The following is a 14,407-nucleotide window of genomic DNA, read 5'->3' as shown; positions in this document are numbered from 1 at the left end:
GCTGTAGGTTAACCCAAACCCAATGACACCGTACCAACCTGCGCTGCACATAGACTGCAAACTTTGCACTCAAATACTCGATGCTTTTTATAAATATCAGAGATTTTCAAAGTGTGGGTATAATTTTAGTCACAATAAATTATAAAGCTGCTCTTGTAGAAAATGTGCTGATGTGAGGCTCATGTAAAAGTTTACAAATTGATATTGTGTTAAGCACATTACAACTACAATCAGCAAAAACCAGAACAGCAGCAGCTGTCAGTGTACATTACATCATGCAAAGGTTATTTTGTACATTGGAAATATATATTCTTATTTTCAGCTACTTTGTTGGAATTAGTGCTGATGTACAACATCTGTTGACATCTTGAAGATAAATAATCACTCATAATTGATGTTCTGGTAAAATGATTGGCTTTTGTACAACTACCCTGTATCACAAATGAATAAATAAATGAATAAACCATGTTATGTTCCTGCTGTGACCACAAGATGTCCCTTTAAGACAGTTTAGAGGTAAAATATAGAGAACCATAAGGCTGTGAAGAGGTTCTTCACGAATAATACTACACCTCACACATGCCTGTGTAATATGCATTGGGGTAATGTGAGATCAATCACTGCTTCAGCCATTGATTACTGACTTACTGCCAGGCCAGTGCATCAGAATCTGAAATGTGAACATAGCAGCATCACTGTCACCACCTAGGATATAACAATTAGACACGTAATACAACATTAACTGTAGATTTGAGGGTAGCAACCTCTTCGCTAAAAGTAAGCGTTTTAATCAGTGGGCTGACATCCTGCGGTGCACAGCAGGTGTAAAGAGAGGCTCTTGTATACATTATGTGTGTGTGTGTGAACTCCGTTTCCTACATTTCCTCCTGACCAGCATGGTGACAGGAAGCTCATGTTCATTTCCAGCCTGTTGCTGTTTACACAGGCCGAAGGTCACATTTGGCACATCCATTTGGCCATTAACTGTCTCCGCTGTGACCTTGCAGTCAGTTTTCACTTGCAGTCACTTTTTCCTTTCACACACTGTCGTTTTATCATTTTAACATCCTCTGACCTGCATCGCTGTGAAGGACTGAAGCTCACCCACACTGTCAGCTATCATTTTTGGATGTAGCATAAAGGTGGCCTTTGTAAATACACTGAAATCAAAATGTTGATTTGTTTTTTAAAACCAACTTTCTAACAATTCTCCCAGCAACACAGTCATTTTCTAGGAAAGCTGAGGTCAGTCTGGTGGATTTCCATTTTTTTTCCTGGCACTGTCAGCATCATTATTTATAAATGTGTGTCGGGGAGAGAAAGAGAAAGAGATTGTGTGTACAGTGACCCACTGACCTAGTCATTGTGGCTAAGCTCCACAAAGAAATATTCTCCCATGGGCCTCTGACAGTGATGAATGAAGAAGAAAGCTTGTCATCTCATCTGAACTGCACACTCAAACACAATGGGCAAGAAGTGCTTAATGTAGCAAAGATACATTTCTTATCTATCATTAAAGCTACAGTGAAGGGTGCTGTCTCCCCCTTCTGGCCATGAAAGGCGAAGAGTCTCTTCTATTGCCTTAGAACTGCCTGTCCCAGCTGTCAATAGACTTTAACCAACATACATGTATATGTCATATGTTAAACCTTCTTGCTATGAAGCGACAGTGCTGAATGCTGTTTTCTGTGGCTCTTTAACAGCCCGCACACTTAAATTACGATCTAATACATACTCAGCTAGTCACTTCAAAATGGCAGTACTTTCAATCTTGATTGGATCTTTGAATAAAATAATGACAAGAAAGACCATGAATGTTTCTAAAATGTGCCCTCATTATGCAAATTCATAAGCAGCGAGAAACACTTTCACTCTATTATTATTATCTATTTCCATGTGACAATGCTGACACCCTTGTTTAAGATTATAAGCAATGACAAATAATAATTGATGGTAAATGCACTTTTATTACAATCCACATGTGCTGGTTGCTCCAAATGGAAAGTGAAAAGGGACAAAAAGAGCAAACACGTCCAGACCAAACCACAGTACAAAAAGAGCATCAATATGTACAATATATTTATGTACAAAAAAAGCTATTTTACACACAGGTATGAAAAATTCATACATCTTTGACAAACTGCAGAATTACAGAGACAATACAGGCAACAGTCTATGGTTTAAAAAAACAGGTTTCAGAAGGCGTCGCTGCCTTTCAGTTCAGGAGTACATCGTCTTGGTTTTCTTTTCTTAAAGTCAAATGTTTCTGTCCTTCTTCTTTTACCCCACACACACTCATAATATACATTCTGTCGTTCATTCTCACACACACTAATGCACAAACAAACACACACTGGGTGTTATATGTTAAATAGGCATTCATTCAGTGATCTCTCTGTCGGTCTGAAACATGTTGGACCAGGAAGCATGTAGAGAGACTCCTACAGAGGGCGATCCTCTCATGACACTATCTCAGGCACTATGAGGTGAGTCTTTAAGTGTCCAGATTAACCATGAGTCTTTTAGTCAAACATTGCACACCTGCTGCTTTCCATAGCCGCCAAAATAAGACTCAAAGACGACGACAGATTATGACTTTTGACCTCTCTACTTTGTAGCCTTTGCTTCTCAGATGTCTGCCGATAGCCATCTGAGCACAGAGAGGTCAAAATGTCACCCTTTTTAACTCCAACAGTGGCACAGTGCAAGTAACTGAAGACAAGGTCCTGTGAGCAACAGATTGCTAAGGATGCAAATAAAGTTCAGCAAAAGGTCAGACCTCCAGTTCCTGGTTGTCTGTGTGGTGGAAGCGGTTCAGCTTCTCCCTCTCCCTGTTTGAAATGTCCAATTTGGGGGCGTGGGCTGGCTTTAAAGCTGGGGAGGGGTGTGAAGGGGCTGGGGAGGGAGGTAAGGTCAGTTCGATTTCCTCGTAGCAACGTGAGATGGGGGCCGGGGCTGGAGGGTGCATTGGAGGAGCGGCAGGGGGCAGGAGGGGCACAGGGCGGTCCACGTTTCTGATGAGGTTGACAAACTCCCTCTGGTTGTTGATTCCTTCTTCCTGTGGCACAGCCTGCTGCTTTTTCCGCTTTCGGTGGAGGTGGGAGAGGACGAAGGCGCAGGCGGCACAGACGCAGACTGTCACCAAAGCCAGGACTCCTACCAGGATCATGTAGAAGCTGATGCCCCCATGCGTTGTGTCTGACATGGCACCTTCAGGAGTGGAGATTAAGAGGTTACACCAGAGTTTCTGAAGATTTAGCGCTTTTTAAGCTGCACGCTGATCACTTACCTGAGCAGTGTTGACCGATGCAGGGATTTTTGAGACCCCTGCACTCATTACCATAGTAACCGTCAGGACAGGCACATATGTACCCGCCCTCTGTCCTGTGACACTGGACCCCCTGCTGGCAGGGGTTGGGATTGCACAGATCCAGCCCTATCTAAAATAATAGAAAGAATAAAACAATTAGAAGGATTGCATCTGGTTTGGTTTGGATGTCAATCACATATGAATGAATGAACGGATCTCTAACCTCACAGAAGATTCCTGAATATCCTGCCGGACAGTTGCAGGTAGCTGTTCTTTCATCCTTCTCCACACACTGTCCTCCATGTAGACAGGGGGCACTGTCACAAGGACTCAGGATATTTTGGCAATATTTCCCAGAGAAACCAGTTGAACACAAACATCTAGACCCTGATACCTGGTCCTATGGAGGGACAGTATAATACAAAGATATAGAGAAAATGTCTCTTAAGTTGTGATGACAGATAAGACTACAGCACACACACGACTCACCTCACAATGTCCGCCATTCAGACACAAACCATGACAGCTGCTGTTCCCTAGAGATCAGAGAAAACAGACACTTTATTAATCTGTCACACAGACAGAACGTAGATGTAGCTGTACAAGTGAAAACAAACTGAAGTGCATGAAACAACACTTAATGACTTGGCGATGTTGTGCTGCCCGCAGGGATGTTCTGAGAACTGCTGTTTAAAGTCTCTTTATACTTACTGATGTCACAGTTGGGCCCTGTCCATCCAGGAAGGCAGTCACACAGATAGCCACCAATCAGGTTGCGACAAGAGTGGGCATGGACACAAATATTCTTTTCACACTCATTGTTGTCTAAAAAAACAAAGAACATTGAAAATATGCTTAGAAATGTTAATTAAACAGCATTTTTCTCTGTCTAAAACTGTAGTAAAATGTTCCTGGATCTTTATTTTACCAAGCATGCATGTTTTTGGACTGGATAAAAGCCCATGAGAACACAGAGATGGCTCTGTCTTGCTCCAAACAGAAGGCCAGCATCACTGAACTAAAACATAATCATGTTGCAGAAGTCACTACCAGCACTGCTACTACTAGAAATTAGATAAAACATCACATAAATCCCTTCATCTAAGAGACCCATAAAGCTGCTGAATCTAATCCTGCATGTCTCCTGCTGAGCTCAGACGATCTTTAGCCACCAGTTAAACCGGAGATTAATTCGATTTTGAACTGGATGCCTGAACTGAACCGTGAAGTGGAGGAAGAAGGTAGCAGCATGCGCACTAACAAGGAAAGAGAGAGAGCTTCCATGTATAGTATTGCCAGATTTTATTTTATAAAATTATATTTAAAAAAATTATATTATTTTATAAGAAATGCTCAGTAAACCCACAGTCACACCTGCTTGTGTTAGGGTAATGCGTGTCTGTTCCCACCTTGTCGTACTGAGAGTTAGAGCAGGGAGGCCCTGAGGGCTTGGCTCTGATAGCAGAGGAGGAGGATTAAAAGAAACGCTCAATGAATAAAGAGGAAGTCAGTTATAGGTAATCTAAACCTTTTACCTTCAGTGAGAGGCCTATTAGCATTTATCACTGGTGGTGTGTGTGTGTGTGTGTGTGTGTGTGTGTGTGTAAAGGTGGGTGGGTTATCTGTGGTAAGAGCCTGAGGACTCTGCATGGAGAGAAAGTGTGGGGACAGAAATCAGCTAATAAAGGAAAATTTAATTGGCTTTCGCCATTTAAGGAGCTGTTGATGCTCTGCCTATCGGCTCAGGCTGCCAAGAGTTTCATTGTGTATGTGTAATGTTTGTGTGTGTGTGTTTTTCTGTGAGCTACTGACCTGTGATGTGGAACTATGGGGGATTATCAAGTGTCAGAGTGACATATCACTGTAACACCGAGGAGTAGGAGAGGCTGTCATCCTGAAATATGTCTCAGTTTTTACTTCATAACCCCGAAGCCTCTGTATGTGTATGTATGGTGTGATAGTGCGTGTGGGAGAAACCTGATTCTGTACAATATTCCCTCTGCTGTACTATCTATAACACAACAACCCTCTGGGAGCGACTCATCAATACGAGCGAATACAATCCAAAGAGACGTGACAGTGCATTTAGAAGATTCACCGCCAGGACGCGTTGATGAGAGAATTAACATGCCGTCAGCTGTTTCTGCTTCTTTAAATTTCACTCCAGATGGAACACATAATCACATATTCCTCTTTGTGCAGCTTTTGGAACCTGCTGCATGTCACAGCTCAGATTTATTTTTTGTTAGAGAAGCATCAATGTTAAAAATCAGATGAATGGATTCTTTTGAAGATGAAAAATATCAGATTTTCTTATTAGCATAATACTGTGTACAGACAGTAATGATGAGAAATCATCCAATTACCCAGAAGCTTTGCACTAACTTTAAACTAAAATGTGATATATTATTGATTATGTGTGTATAATATGGCTGATATAAGCATAATCAAGCTTAAAATGATGCTGATGCCATAAAGCTCGAAAAGCAGGCTCACACGTCTAAGGTTTCTCTATTATGGTCCTTGTATAAATTGGTCATTACTTTGAGGCACATTGAATAATAAAAAATGATATGCAAATCACAATAACGGATGATTATTCCTTTGCCTTTCTCTGATTTGCAAATACTGTTTATTCATGCAAGTTGTAGATTACATTGAAGAAGAGGACAGTGGCTCTGCATAACTGTAAATAATTAACACATGTAATACAGTTTAATTCTGACCCACTGACCCAGTTGACACGTCCTGCCAGTCCATCCAGGAGGACAGAGGCACCGATAACCTCCAGGAGTCTCCTCACACGTCGCTCCACGGCCGCAAGGGCTGCGATCACACTGCCTCACCGCTGAGAGAGAGAGAGAGAGAGCGACAACATTACACGTGAACTGCTGGCCTGTGTAATGGGAATTGCGTGTAAATATTCAGGAGACATGCTGTAAATGTATGTGTCACTGAGTCCGTGCGATGCCACCCTGTGGACATGTGTGATGTGAACTGTAACATTGGTATGCGGATGCTTGGGCAGTGGGTGTTTTCATTCTCCTTTCTGCTGCTCTGGTTTCTGTGCAAACAGTGATAAATACAATCATCTGCTGCACATACACGGCTGACACCTCGAACCTTTCCCAGAGTGGAGATGATTCAAATGGAAGAGAGGATGATGGGAGGGGAAAAAAGATGGGGGTTAAGTACAAATAGAAAAAATGGAGCCGCCACGCCTGCTTCCACTTTACTGAAGACAAAACGACAAAGAGAAGCTTCCATTTAGGGGTTAACCATGCATAAATTCCTAAATTACATCTGGCACATTTGTACAGTATAGTGGCATTTTAATGTTTCCCATGCATATCTCTGTGGTGCACATCTCTCACTCAAGAGTTCTCTCATAACCTTTTTTCATTTACCTAACCCTGCAGAACAACCATTTTCCATCTTCCTGACCCAAACTCCAACCCGGAGCAATAATAACCCCGCCGAGCCAGCGGCACTTCTCCCAAAACGAGACAGAGAATTCATAACAAACAAAGAAGCCTTTAATTAATATCGGTTATGTATATAAATCTAGTCTGAAAACAGAGCTGTGTTGTGGTTTTGGTTGTCATTCCCTGCAAGCTTGACAATCCTTTCACTGTGTATCCCCAAGAGAGCCCCCATCAACACACACAGATAGACCGCATCTCAGAACGTTAATCAAGCGAGCAACAAATAACAAGAGCAAAAATAAACTATTCCTTTATCCCCCTGTTTGTGCCATTCCTCGCTTCCTCTCTGATAAAAATGCTTCTTGTTGAAAGTGTTTACATGGCGGCGCCTGACCTGCAGCAGCGCCTGACCTGCAGCAGCGCTGCGTATAATGATGGAGGTAAAAGCAGAGGATGTGGAACGCTGCTTGTTTACAGACACAGTTCTGACAGACCATAAGCTGTGTGATCCAATCTCACCTGTTACTACACACAACAGGAGCTCAAGCTGAACATACAGTGCAGTCACACCCGCACACAGATGGAGCACATGATGGTGCTGCTGTCACAGCTCACTTGTTACTTTGCAGCCAGTGAACATCTTTGACCTTTATCCACACCTCAAAACATTGAAGTGGTTTCTTACAAAGTTGCTGCTGTAAGTCAGCGTAACTGTGTGTGCAAGAGGCCACTGAGTGTGACTGTTTAAGTCAAGTGAGGACACCTAAGACATTGCTTCATATAAAAAAAAAATCTTGAATACAAGGACAATACAAGGTAGATCTCTCTCAGCGCAGTGTTAGAAAAAGTGAGTCAGAGAAATGAAACGCTATTTTTGTATTTTTCTGACATCCCTAACTTGTCCACACCTCCATACAACCCTGCAGAGAGATGCCAGATTTTGTGTGTGTGTGCAGCCAAATGGCATGCTGCATCCTGTTCGCTCTCTCTTTTTCTCCTGCGGAGTCTCTTGGACCTGATTACATGTCAGAAAAGTCATTAAATGTCGCTGTGAGTTGCTGTCTTTTTGAATTCCCACATTGATGCTGTGTTTTGTCTATGTGTTGAGACAGTCTGACATCTTGCATATTTTGAGGAAAAACATCAGGCTACTGTAAGGCAAACTAACTGATGAGGACACTGCCCAACAACAACATGTCATTCCGGCTCTAAACACAAGTGTGTATTGTTTTTGTGTTTAGCAGCATTCCCAGTTTCCTCATTGAGCAACGTACATCTGATAACGGTGCATTCACTTGGCCGTCACTTCGGTGCTTTTTTTATTTTTTCCTGCACATATCATGAGAGAACCGGATGCTTCTGCACAAATTCCCACATAAGTCATCAAAGGGTGTTTTTGAAGACGTCACTTGTCAGTGTCAGAGAGGAAGAGGGATATGCAGTCTTGTGCAGCACATACACCAAAACATATGGTGATACATATATTATTGATTCAGGTCTTCACTTAAGGGACTGTCTCACATGTTTTACTCAACACTTGGACATTTGAACAGGACAGGAACACACACACACACAAACTACAACTAGAGTGAACTACTTGACACAGAACCTCTAATTTAAAAACATAACTCACTGTGTCACCTCAGTTTATCTCAAGTCATTGCATTTGATTAAAAATGATCCGCCTCAGTCTTTTGATGTTCCTGGTCATACTAATACAAATGCATTCCCACACACACACTCACGCACACACAGGGCCAGACAAAGGACGAGACAGATCACTGATTGTTGTTGATAGTGTTTGTGTTTGGGCTAATTTAGCTTCCTCTGTTGGATTGATTAGAGACACTCACTGGCTTTGATCCAATAACAACCCATCACAGACAATCTCACGGAGGCCGGTCACTCAGCCCACTTCAGATTTGTAAGTGTGTGTGTGCTGCATTAACAATCACCCTCTGCACAGGTGTGTCCAGTCCAGCCTTCGGCACAGATGCAGCTGAAGCCTGTTGGGTCTTCCACACAAGTGGCTTCGTTCATACACGGAGATGACAAACAGGCATGTTCCACTGAGGGGAGGGGAGGAAAGAGATAAGAGAGAAACACAATGAGAACAGAGGGTGACATTTAAAGTCCCTGCACATCAATATAGCTAATTAGAATGTAAAAATCCAGGCTTACATGTTGTTTTCTTTTATAACCACAGAAGAGGATGTTTCTAATAAATATTCTAGCAGTTTATTAACATATCGTGTCACACAGTCTTATTTGTTTCTCTTACCAATGTCACAGATTCGTCCTTTGAAACCTTCCTGGCACTCGCACTGATACTCGTTTGGCTCTGTGTTAGTGCAGGTCCCTCCGTTCTTACAGGGCTGATGGGTGCCACAGTAGTTCAGATCTGAAACCATAAATACGTGTATTCAAATTATGGTCATTTCAACTCACAGCGTAAAACAGCAAGGAAACACAGTGTGGATGGATCCATGTTCACTTCACTTTGAATTTGTCTCACAGAGGCTGAAGTGCATCAGTGTGCTGACTGTGCAGGCCAGTTGCTGCAGGGCCTGTTGTCTCCAGTGTTGAGGCTGATTAAAGGTTTGCTTCCTCTAATCATCTCCTCTGTGCCTACAGTCTTTTTGTCTCACTGCTCTCTCTCTCTCTCTCTCTCTCTCTCTGAATGCAAAGCTTAGGACCCCACCTAACTAGAAGCACCCAGCCCAGCCCTGCTCACATTCACCTTACCCAAGGCTATCGCCTTTCCTCTGCACAATGCACCGTCCCGTGGGCGCTTATTTGGCTTCTGTATCCCAGCTCCCACACTGGGACAGAGCTGGGATACTTTTAGACAAACGTTGCTTCAGTTTGGTGGGAAAAGAAGAAGTGTATAGGGCAAAGTCCTGAGGGAGTTTTCTCTTGTCTTAAACAGAAGATCTGAATGTCACACATGGAAAGATGCGTGAAGAACCTTGCCTAGAAAACTAATACACTCTACACACAATGTTTTCTCTCTCTGTCTCACATACACACGGACAGGGCGAGTTCTTGACCAACATATAATACACTGCAAAGCCCTGTTAGCTTTATGTGGGTGACACAGTCTTCTACTTATTGAGTTGCAACAGTGGTTGGCATCATGTGCCTTTAGAAATAAATTTATGGGAAAAATAGATGCTGTCATCCAAAACAAAAAGCAATAGTTACACTGATGAGACGATCAGTATTCTGTGTTGTTTCCTGTGAATATCTACCCTAGTATTGGGCCTAGTGATTGATTCAGCTCTCTGCTCTAATGAGTCTACTGAGGCTCCTGTTGTGCACAGAAATCCATTAGAAAAGTGCAGACTAAATATTTTCTACTCTTGGCTTCACAAAAAGTAAAAAGTAAAGCAAGGTAGAAAATATCAGGTAAAGGGTGTCAGTGAGTCTGGACAGTTATCAGTCAACTTTACTGATGGAGAGTCTGATATCAAAACAGTATGTTGAATCATGTTTGATACAGTAAACTCAAAAGAACAATAAAAACATACACACATGTCAACACTCATTATATATCTGTATTACAGTATTGAATGTCCCAGACCTTTGTCACATAGGAGTCCTCCCCAGTTGACATCACACACACACTGCCATGGTTCAGTGCAGGTGCCGTACACACAGCCGGGAAACGTCACACACTGGTCACACAGAGGACCCTTCCAGCCATAATGACACCTAGAAGAGGACAATATGTAATATTTATATGCCGTATAAAGATGCTTTCTCTCTTAATGTAGGAGCTCAAGTGAAAGGACATGTTGATGCTTTAGTAAAGCTATTATTTCCCCGCCTAAACCTTCCCCTGTATGAGTGTCTGTTATTCTGGAATCACAGTGGAATAATGTATCACTGTACAGCAGCTTATGTATGTCTTTTAACTTCATCTCTTAAAAACCCATCAGTGCTGGCAACACCTGACAGCTGCTGCAGGATTTCATGGGATTCAAACCCCAAGACACCTAATCCAGGTTAATGATCAAACAACATGATAGCACTATTGTCTCGCATTTAGTCTGGCCCATGGGTGTCAGCATGTATATAAAAAATGTTTGTGTTAAAATGTTACATTACACCTGTGACTCTCTGATAATCTGGTACTGAGCTACTGTTATATGTACTTTATCCTATTAAATCCCACTGTCTTACATTGTATTATGCATCATATTGTATTTCTATTTTTTGTATTATGTTCTGCTGTGTAGTGTCATGCCTTATCAAAATATGTCTTAATGTACAGTGTTGTATTGCATTGAGTGCAGTCATATCAAGCTGTATGTCACTGCATTGAGGGTCTGTATTGTATCACATCACATTGCAGTGTTTGTCTGACTTACTTGCATTCTCCAGGTACAGTACAGGAACCATGGGCCTGGTGACACCCCTGCCTGCACACCGCTGTGAAGACAGATTGATTATTTATATATTTATTTTTCACAATTAGAGACTAAAAAACAATAACAATGCAAAACGAGACAAAATTATGTGAATGACGTAGACTTTTTCACGTAAAATGTTGATGAATGACATCTCTGAAACCACTGCAACATCAGTAAGCTGTGTCATTTATCCTAACTTCATCAGGATCGCTAACAAAGGCACCATGGTTAATTTTTCTGAACTTCCTGTTTCATTGCAGTCCAATCAGCGCCATGCTGAGGAGGAAGTCAGATGAAGGGAGACAGAGGGCGAGATGGGCAGGGCGGCAGGATGTCCTTAAAACTCGCTGCATGTCCTTGAGGGTTCCCATGGTTTCCACTCTGGTTTCCTCCATTCACTTTTACCATCACAACGAGATGGCAGCGCTCCGAGGTCACAGACTGAGGTCGCCCAGCTGATGAGTCACGCAAAATAATCTCACACACACACGCACCCTCTCACTGAAGCTTAACCAATAGTACAGAGTAACGGTAAAATATTGCTGTAGATTTTTAGATTCTTTGTGTGAATGGATGTTTGTTGAGGGTTCGATTCTGAGAGTACATGTGTATATGTGCATGGATTTCTCAATAAGAGCTTCAAAGGGCTTAAGAGGCCGACATTAGACCAGAAAGCAAGGACACCCCAATGGAAAAACCATTTACGAAACCTTGGAAAGACACTAAAGACGAAACTCCCCACAAAGGCTTGTGGACAAAATAAATGTAAGCAAAAGCACGTCTTTAATCATGATGCTGAGGATTGATGGTAAAACTTAAAATTACATACAAAATACAATTTTCTAAATACACATGAAACATCAAACTTTCATGTTCTTTCTCTCTCTCACCTTCTTTGCACTCTGGGCCCATCCAGCCCTCCATGCAGACCTTGGAACCACTGGAGTCACAGTTAAAGTGGCCAAAGAAGTCATCACGGGCCCGACAGAACTTGTTGCAAAAAGGTCCGTAGTAATTGGAGTCACAGCGGAAGCGAAGGCGATACTCCAGGCTAAGAGTCCGTCCGTGGTGGCGATACGTCTGCCACTGTTCACCGGGATTTAACATGGAGGACAGGAGGACTCGCTCGATCAGCTGACCTGTAGGAAGACAGAAGGAAACATTACATAGCAATATATCAAGCAAACAGTTGTCAATTACACATCAAGCTGTTCAGGATTTAGGATTTGGAGCTCTATTTCTGTCCAATATTCACTCTCCTTCCAGCTCTGGTTATGTCTCAACCACCTCCTGAGGGAAATATCTGCTTGCTTAGTTGCAAAATCCTCCAGTGTATTCACCAGGTGGCCACTAAATGTTGCTTGGCACTACAAACACTTCTGATGCTGGAAACATAAGAGTGATCCAAAACTTTAGAGTTGGAGGTTAATAACTAAAACATTGAGTTATAAGGCTCTGCAGATGTGAAGTTGCAGATGAAGTCATCTAAAGACACAATTTCAGAATAACTTGTTTACAGGGTGAAAGGGATTTTTATGGTCTGGCATTTCTTACATGTAAAGGTCTGAAGATTTGACCCAATTGTGACTGTAAAATAGTTCCATTATAAACACCAATGGAGACATCTTTGACTATAAGAGCAGAGAAAAGGGGGTCGTGTTCTGTGAGCAGCCAGAAGACCAGAGAGGACCAGACAAGCCCCAGGGCAACACAGGGGCAGCGGCGGCTGTTGCTGACCCCCGGAGGGGATTTCCCAGAGGCTCTGTCATCCCCATCTGAGTTATAATCCTCGTTGACAGGGTGTGAACATGCACAAAGTACTAAGAATATGTGTGTGTGTGTGTTTAAATGTATATATGTGTGTATGTAAAAGATGCTGGTGAGGATAAAGAGAAAGATAACATGATAGAAATGCATAGGAAGCCTTGTTGGAAGCAAGTCAGCAGTGAAAAGGACGTGTGTGTGTGTGTGTGTGTGTGTGTGTGTGTGTGTGTGTGTGTGTGTGTGTTAGAGAGAGAGAGAGAGCAAACAGAGCCAAAGAGCAAGGGAAGCAGCTACTAGCACACACACATAACAAACTGCCTGATGGAGAGATGAGATCACTGCAGTTTGACACAAAGGAATGAAAACAAGGATACACTGGCTTGTGTGTGTGTGTGTTGGAGAGGAATGAGAGTGTAGCGGACACCAAGCGGACTGTTAGCTGAGCCACTGCCTGAGTCCTGTACCTCCTGTAGTCAAACATGAGGACCCACTTTCCAAACACTGCTACTGCAGTGCATTATGGGAAAGGGGGGGGGGGTTATTGTCATGTCAATTTGGTTGAATTTAATCATCACCATTTCTCTGGTTGAAAAGAAGAAGAACTAACTTAATAATCACCCAGCACAGCAGGGAAGGTGTATAGCAGAGTGTGATTTCCTCTGTAATGTGATCAGATGAGATGAGATGCCACGATAACAAGCGAGCTCACGCAAAGACTGAGAGGAGCTATATAGATGGAAAAAAACAACAGAAACAAGAAGGTGTGAGCTGCTTTTGAAATCACACCTCACAGCCATATAAGTAGCTGACACACATCGGTATTGCATCTGCAGGTAGTAAAAACACTTAAGTCTCCTTCCCTGGCCCCTCCGGTGATCGTCCCCCGCTGTCTGGTATTAGCTGTAAAGTGCTTGCCCTTGACAGACTGCATGAGAGAAAACACCTCAATTTGACTTGCTATTCCGAATCACCTACCAGCAAATCAATAGACCTATGGAAGCCAATAGATTATTTGTGTCTGCAATTGAGGTATAACTCTCACAACTTTGTTTTCATTCTACTATGCTCAGACGCAATAAAATTTATCTCACATGGATGAGGCTCTAAGCCTAAACATGTGTCTTGAATTTCATAGACAAGCTGGTCTAGATTATAGCGCTTCTAATATTGAATACCACTTTCTCTCCTGCGGTGGTGGCAGTTCTGTGGCTCTGAGTGCTGTGTCAATACAGTTGAAATGCGGCTGAACACAGCAGCAAGCATGCCTCCAAAATGACCCTAAAAATGCCTGAACCAGGGGGAGAACATAGAAACCAAGAGGCTGCTATTTTAAGACGATTCACGTTCATTTCAATTTCATCACTGCTGGCAAAACCTTAAAAAAATATGTGTTTGATTGATTTATTTTACCACAGGTGGAGCTAGGCAGCAACACTTACAAGCCTGTCACTTTAAGATGAGTTAAATGGCTTCATGCAGACCACTGTGTGCAG

At 42.5% G+C, this 14,407-nt stretch overlaps 1 protein-coding gene across 1 annotated transcript in view; it reads right to left on the bottom strand.

The window, feature by feature from the left end:
- Nucleotides 1–1,987: 1,987 nt before the first annotated feature.
- Nucleotides 1,988–14,407, bottom strand: part of LOC114444560 (protein jagged-1b) — a 34,310-nt gene continuing 21,890 nt past the window's right edge. The window contains exons 4-14 of the mRNA XM_028419219.1: nt 12,041–12,289; nt 11,109–11,169; nt 10,319–10,449; nt 9,017–9,136; nt 8,691–8,804; nt 6,045–6,158; nt 4,022–4,135; nt 3,800–3,846; nt 3,534–3,710; nt 3,290–3,440; nt 1,988–3,210 (exon numbers count right to left, since the gene is read on the bottom strand). Of these exons, the coding sequence (XP_028275020.1) occupies nt 2,774–3,210; nt 3,290–3,440; nt 3,534–3,710; nt 3,800–3,846; nt 4,022–4,135; nt 6,045–6,158; nt 8,691–8,804; nt 9,017–9,136; nt 10,319–10,449; nt 11,109–11,169; nt 12,041–12,289 (1,715 nt within the window). The 3' untranslated portion in view covers nt 1,988–2,773. The remainder of the gene's footprint in view (nt 3,211–3,289; nt 3,441–3,533; nt 3,711–3,799; nt 3,847–4,021; nt 4,136–6,044; nt 6,159–8,690; nt 8,805–9,016; nt 9,137–10,318; nt 10,450–11,108; nt 11,170–12,040; nt 12,290–14,407) is intronic.

This window comes from Parambassis ranga, chromosome 13, assembly GCF_900634625.1.
Source record: "Parambassis ranga chromosome 13, fParRan2.1, whole genome shotgun sequence".
NCBI classification, from domain to species: domain Eukaryota; kingdom Metazoa; phylum Chordata; class Actinopteri; family Ambassidae; genus Parambassis; species Parambassis ranga.
The sequence above is the reverse complement of the archived record's forward strand: the minus strand, read 5'-3'. Positions and strand labels throughout refer to the sequence as shown.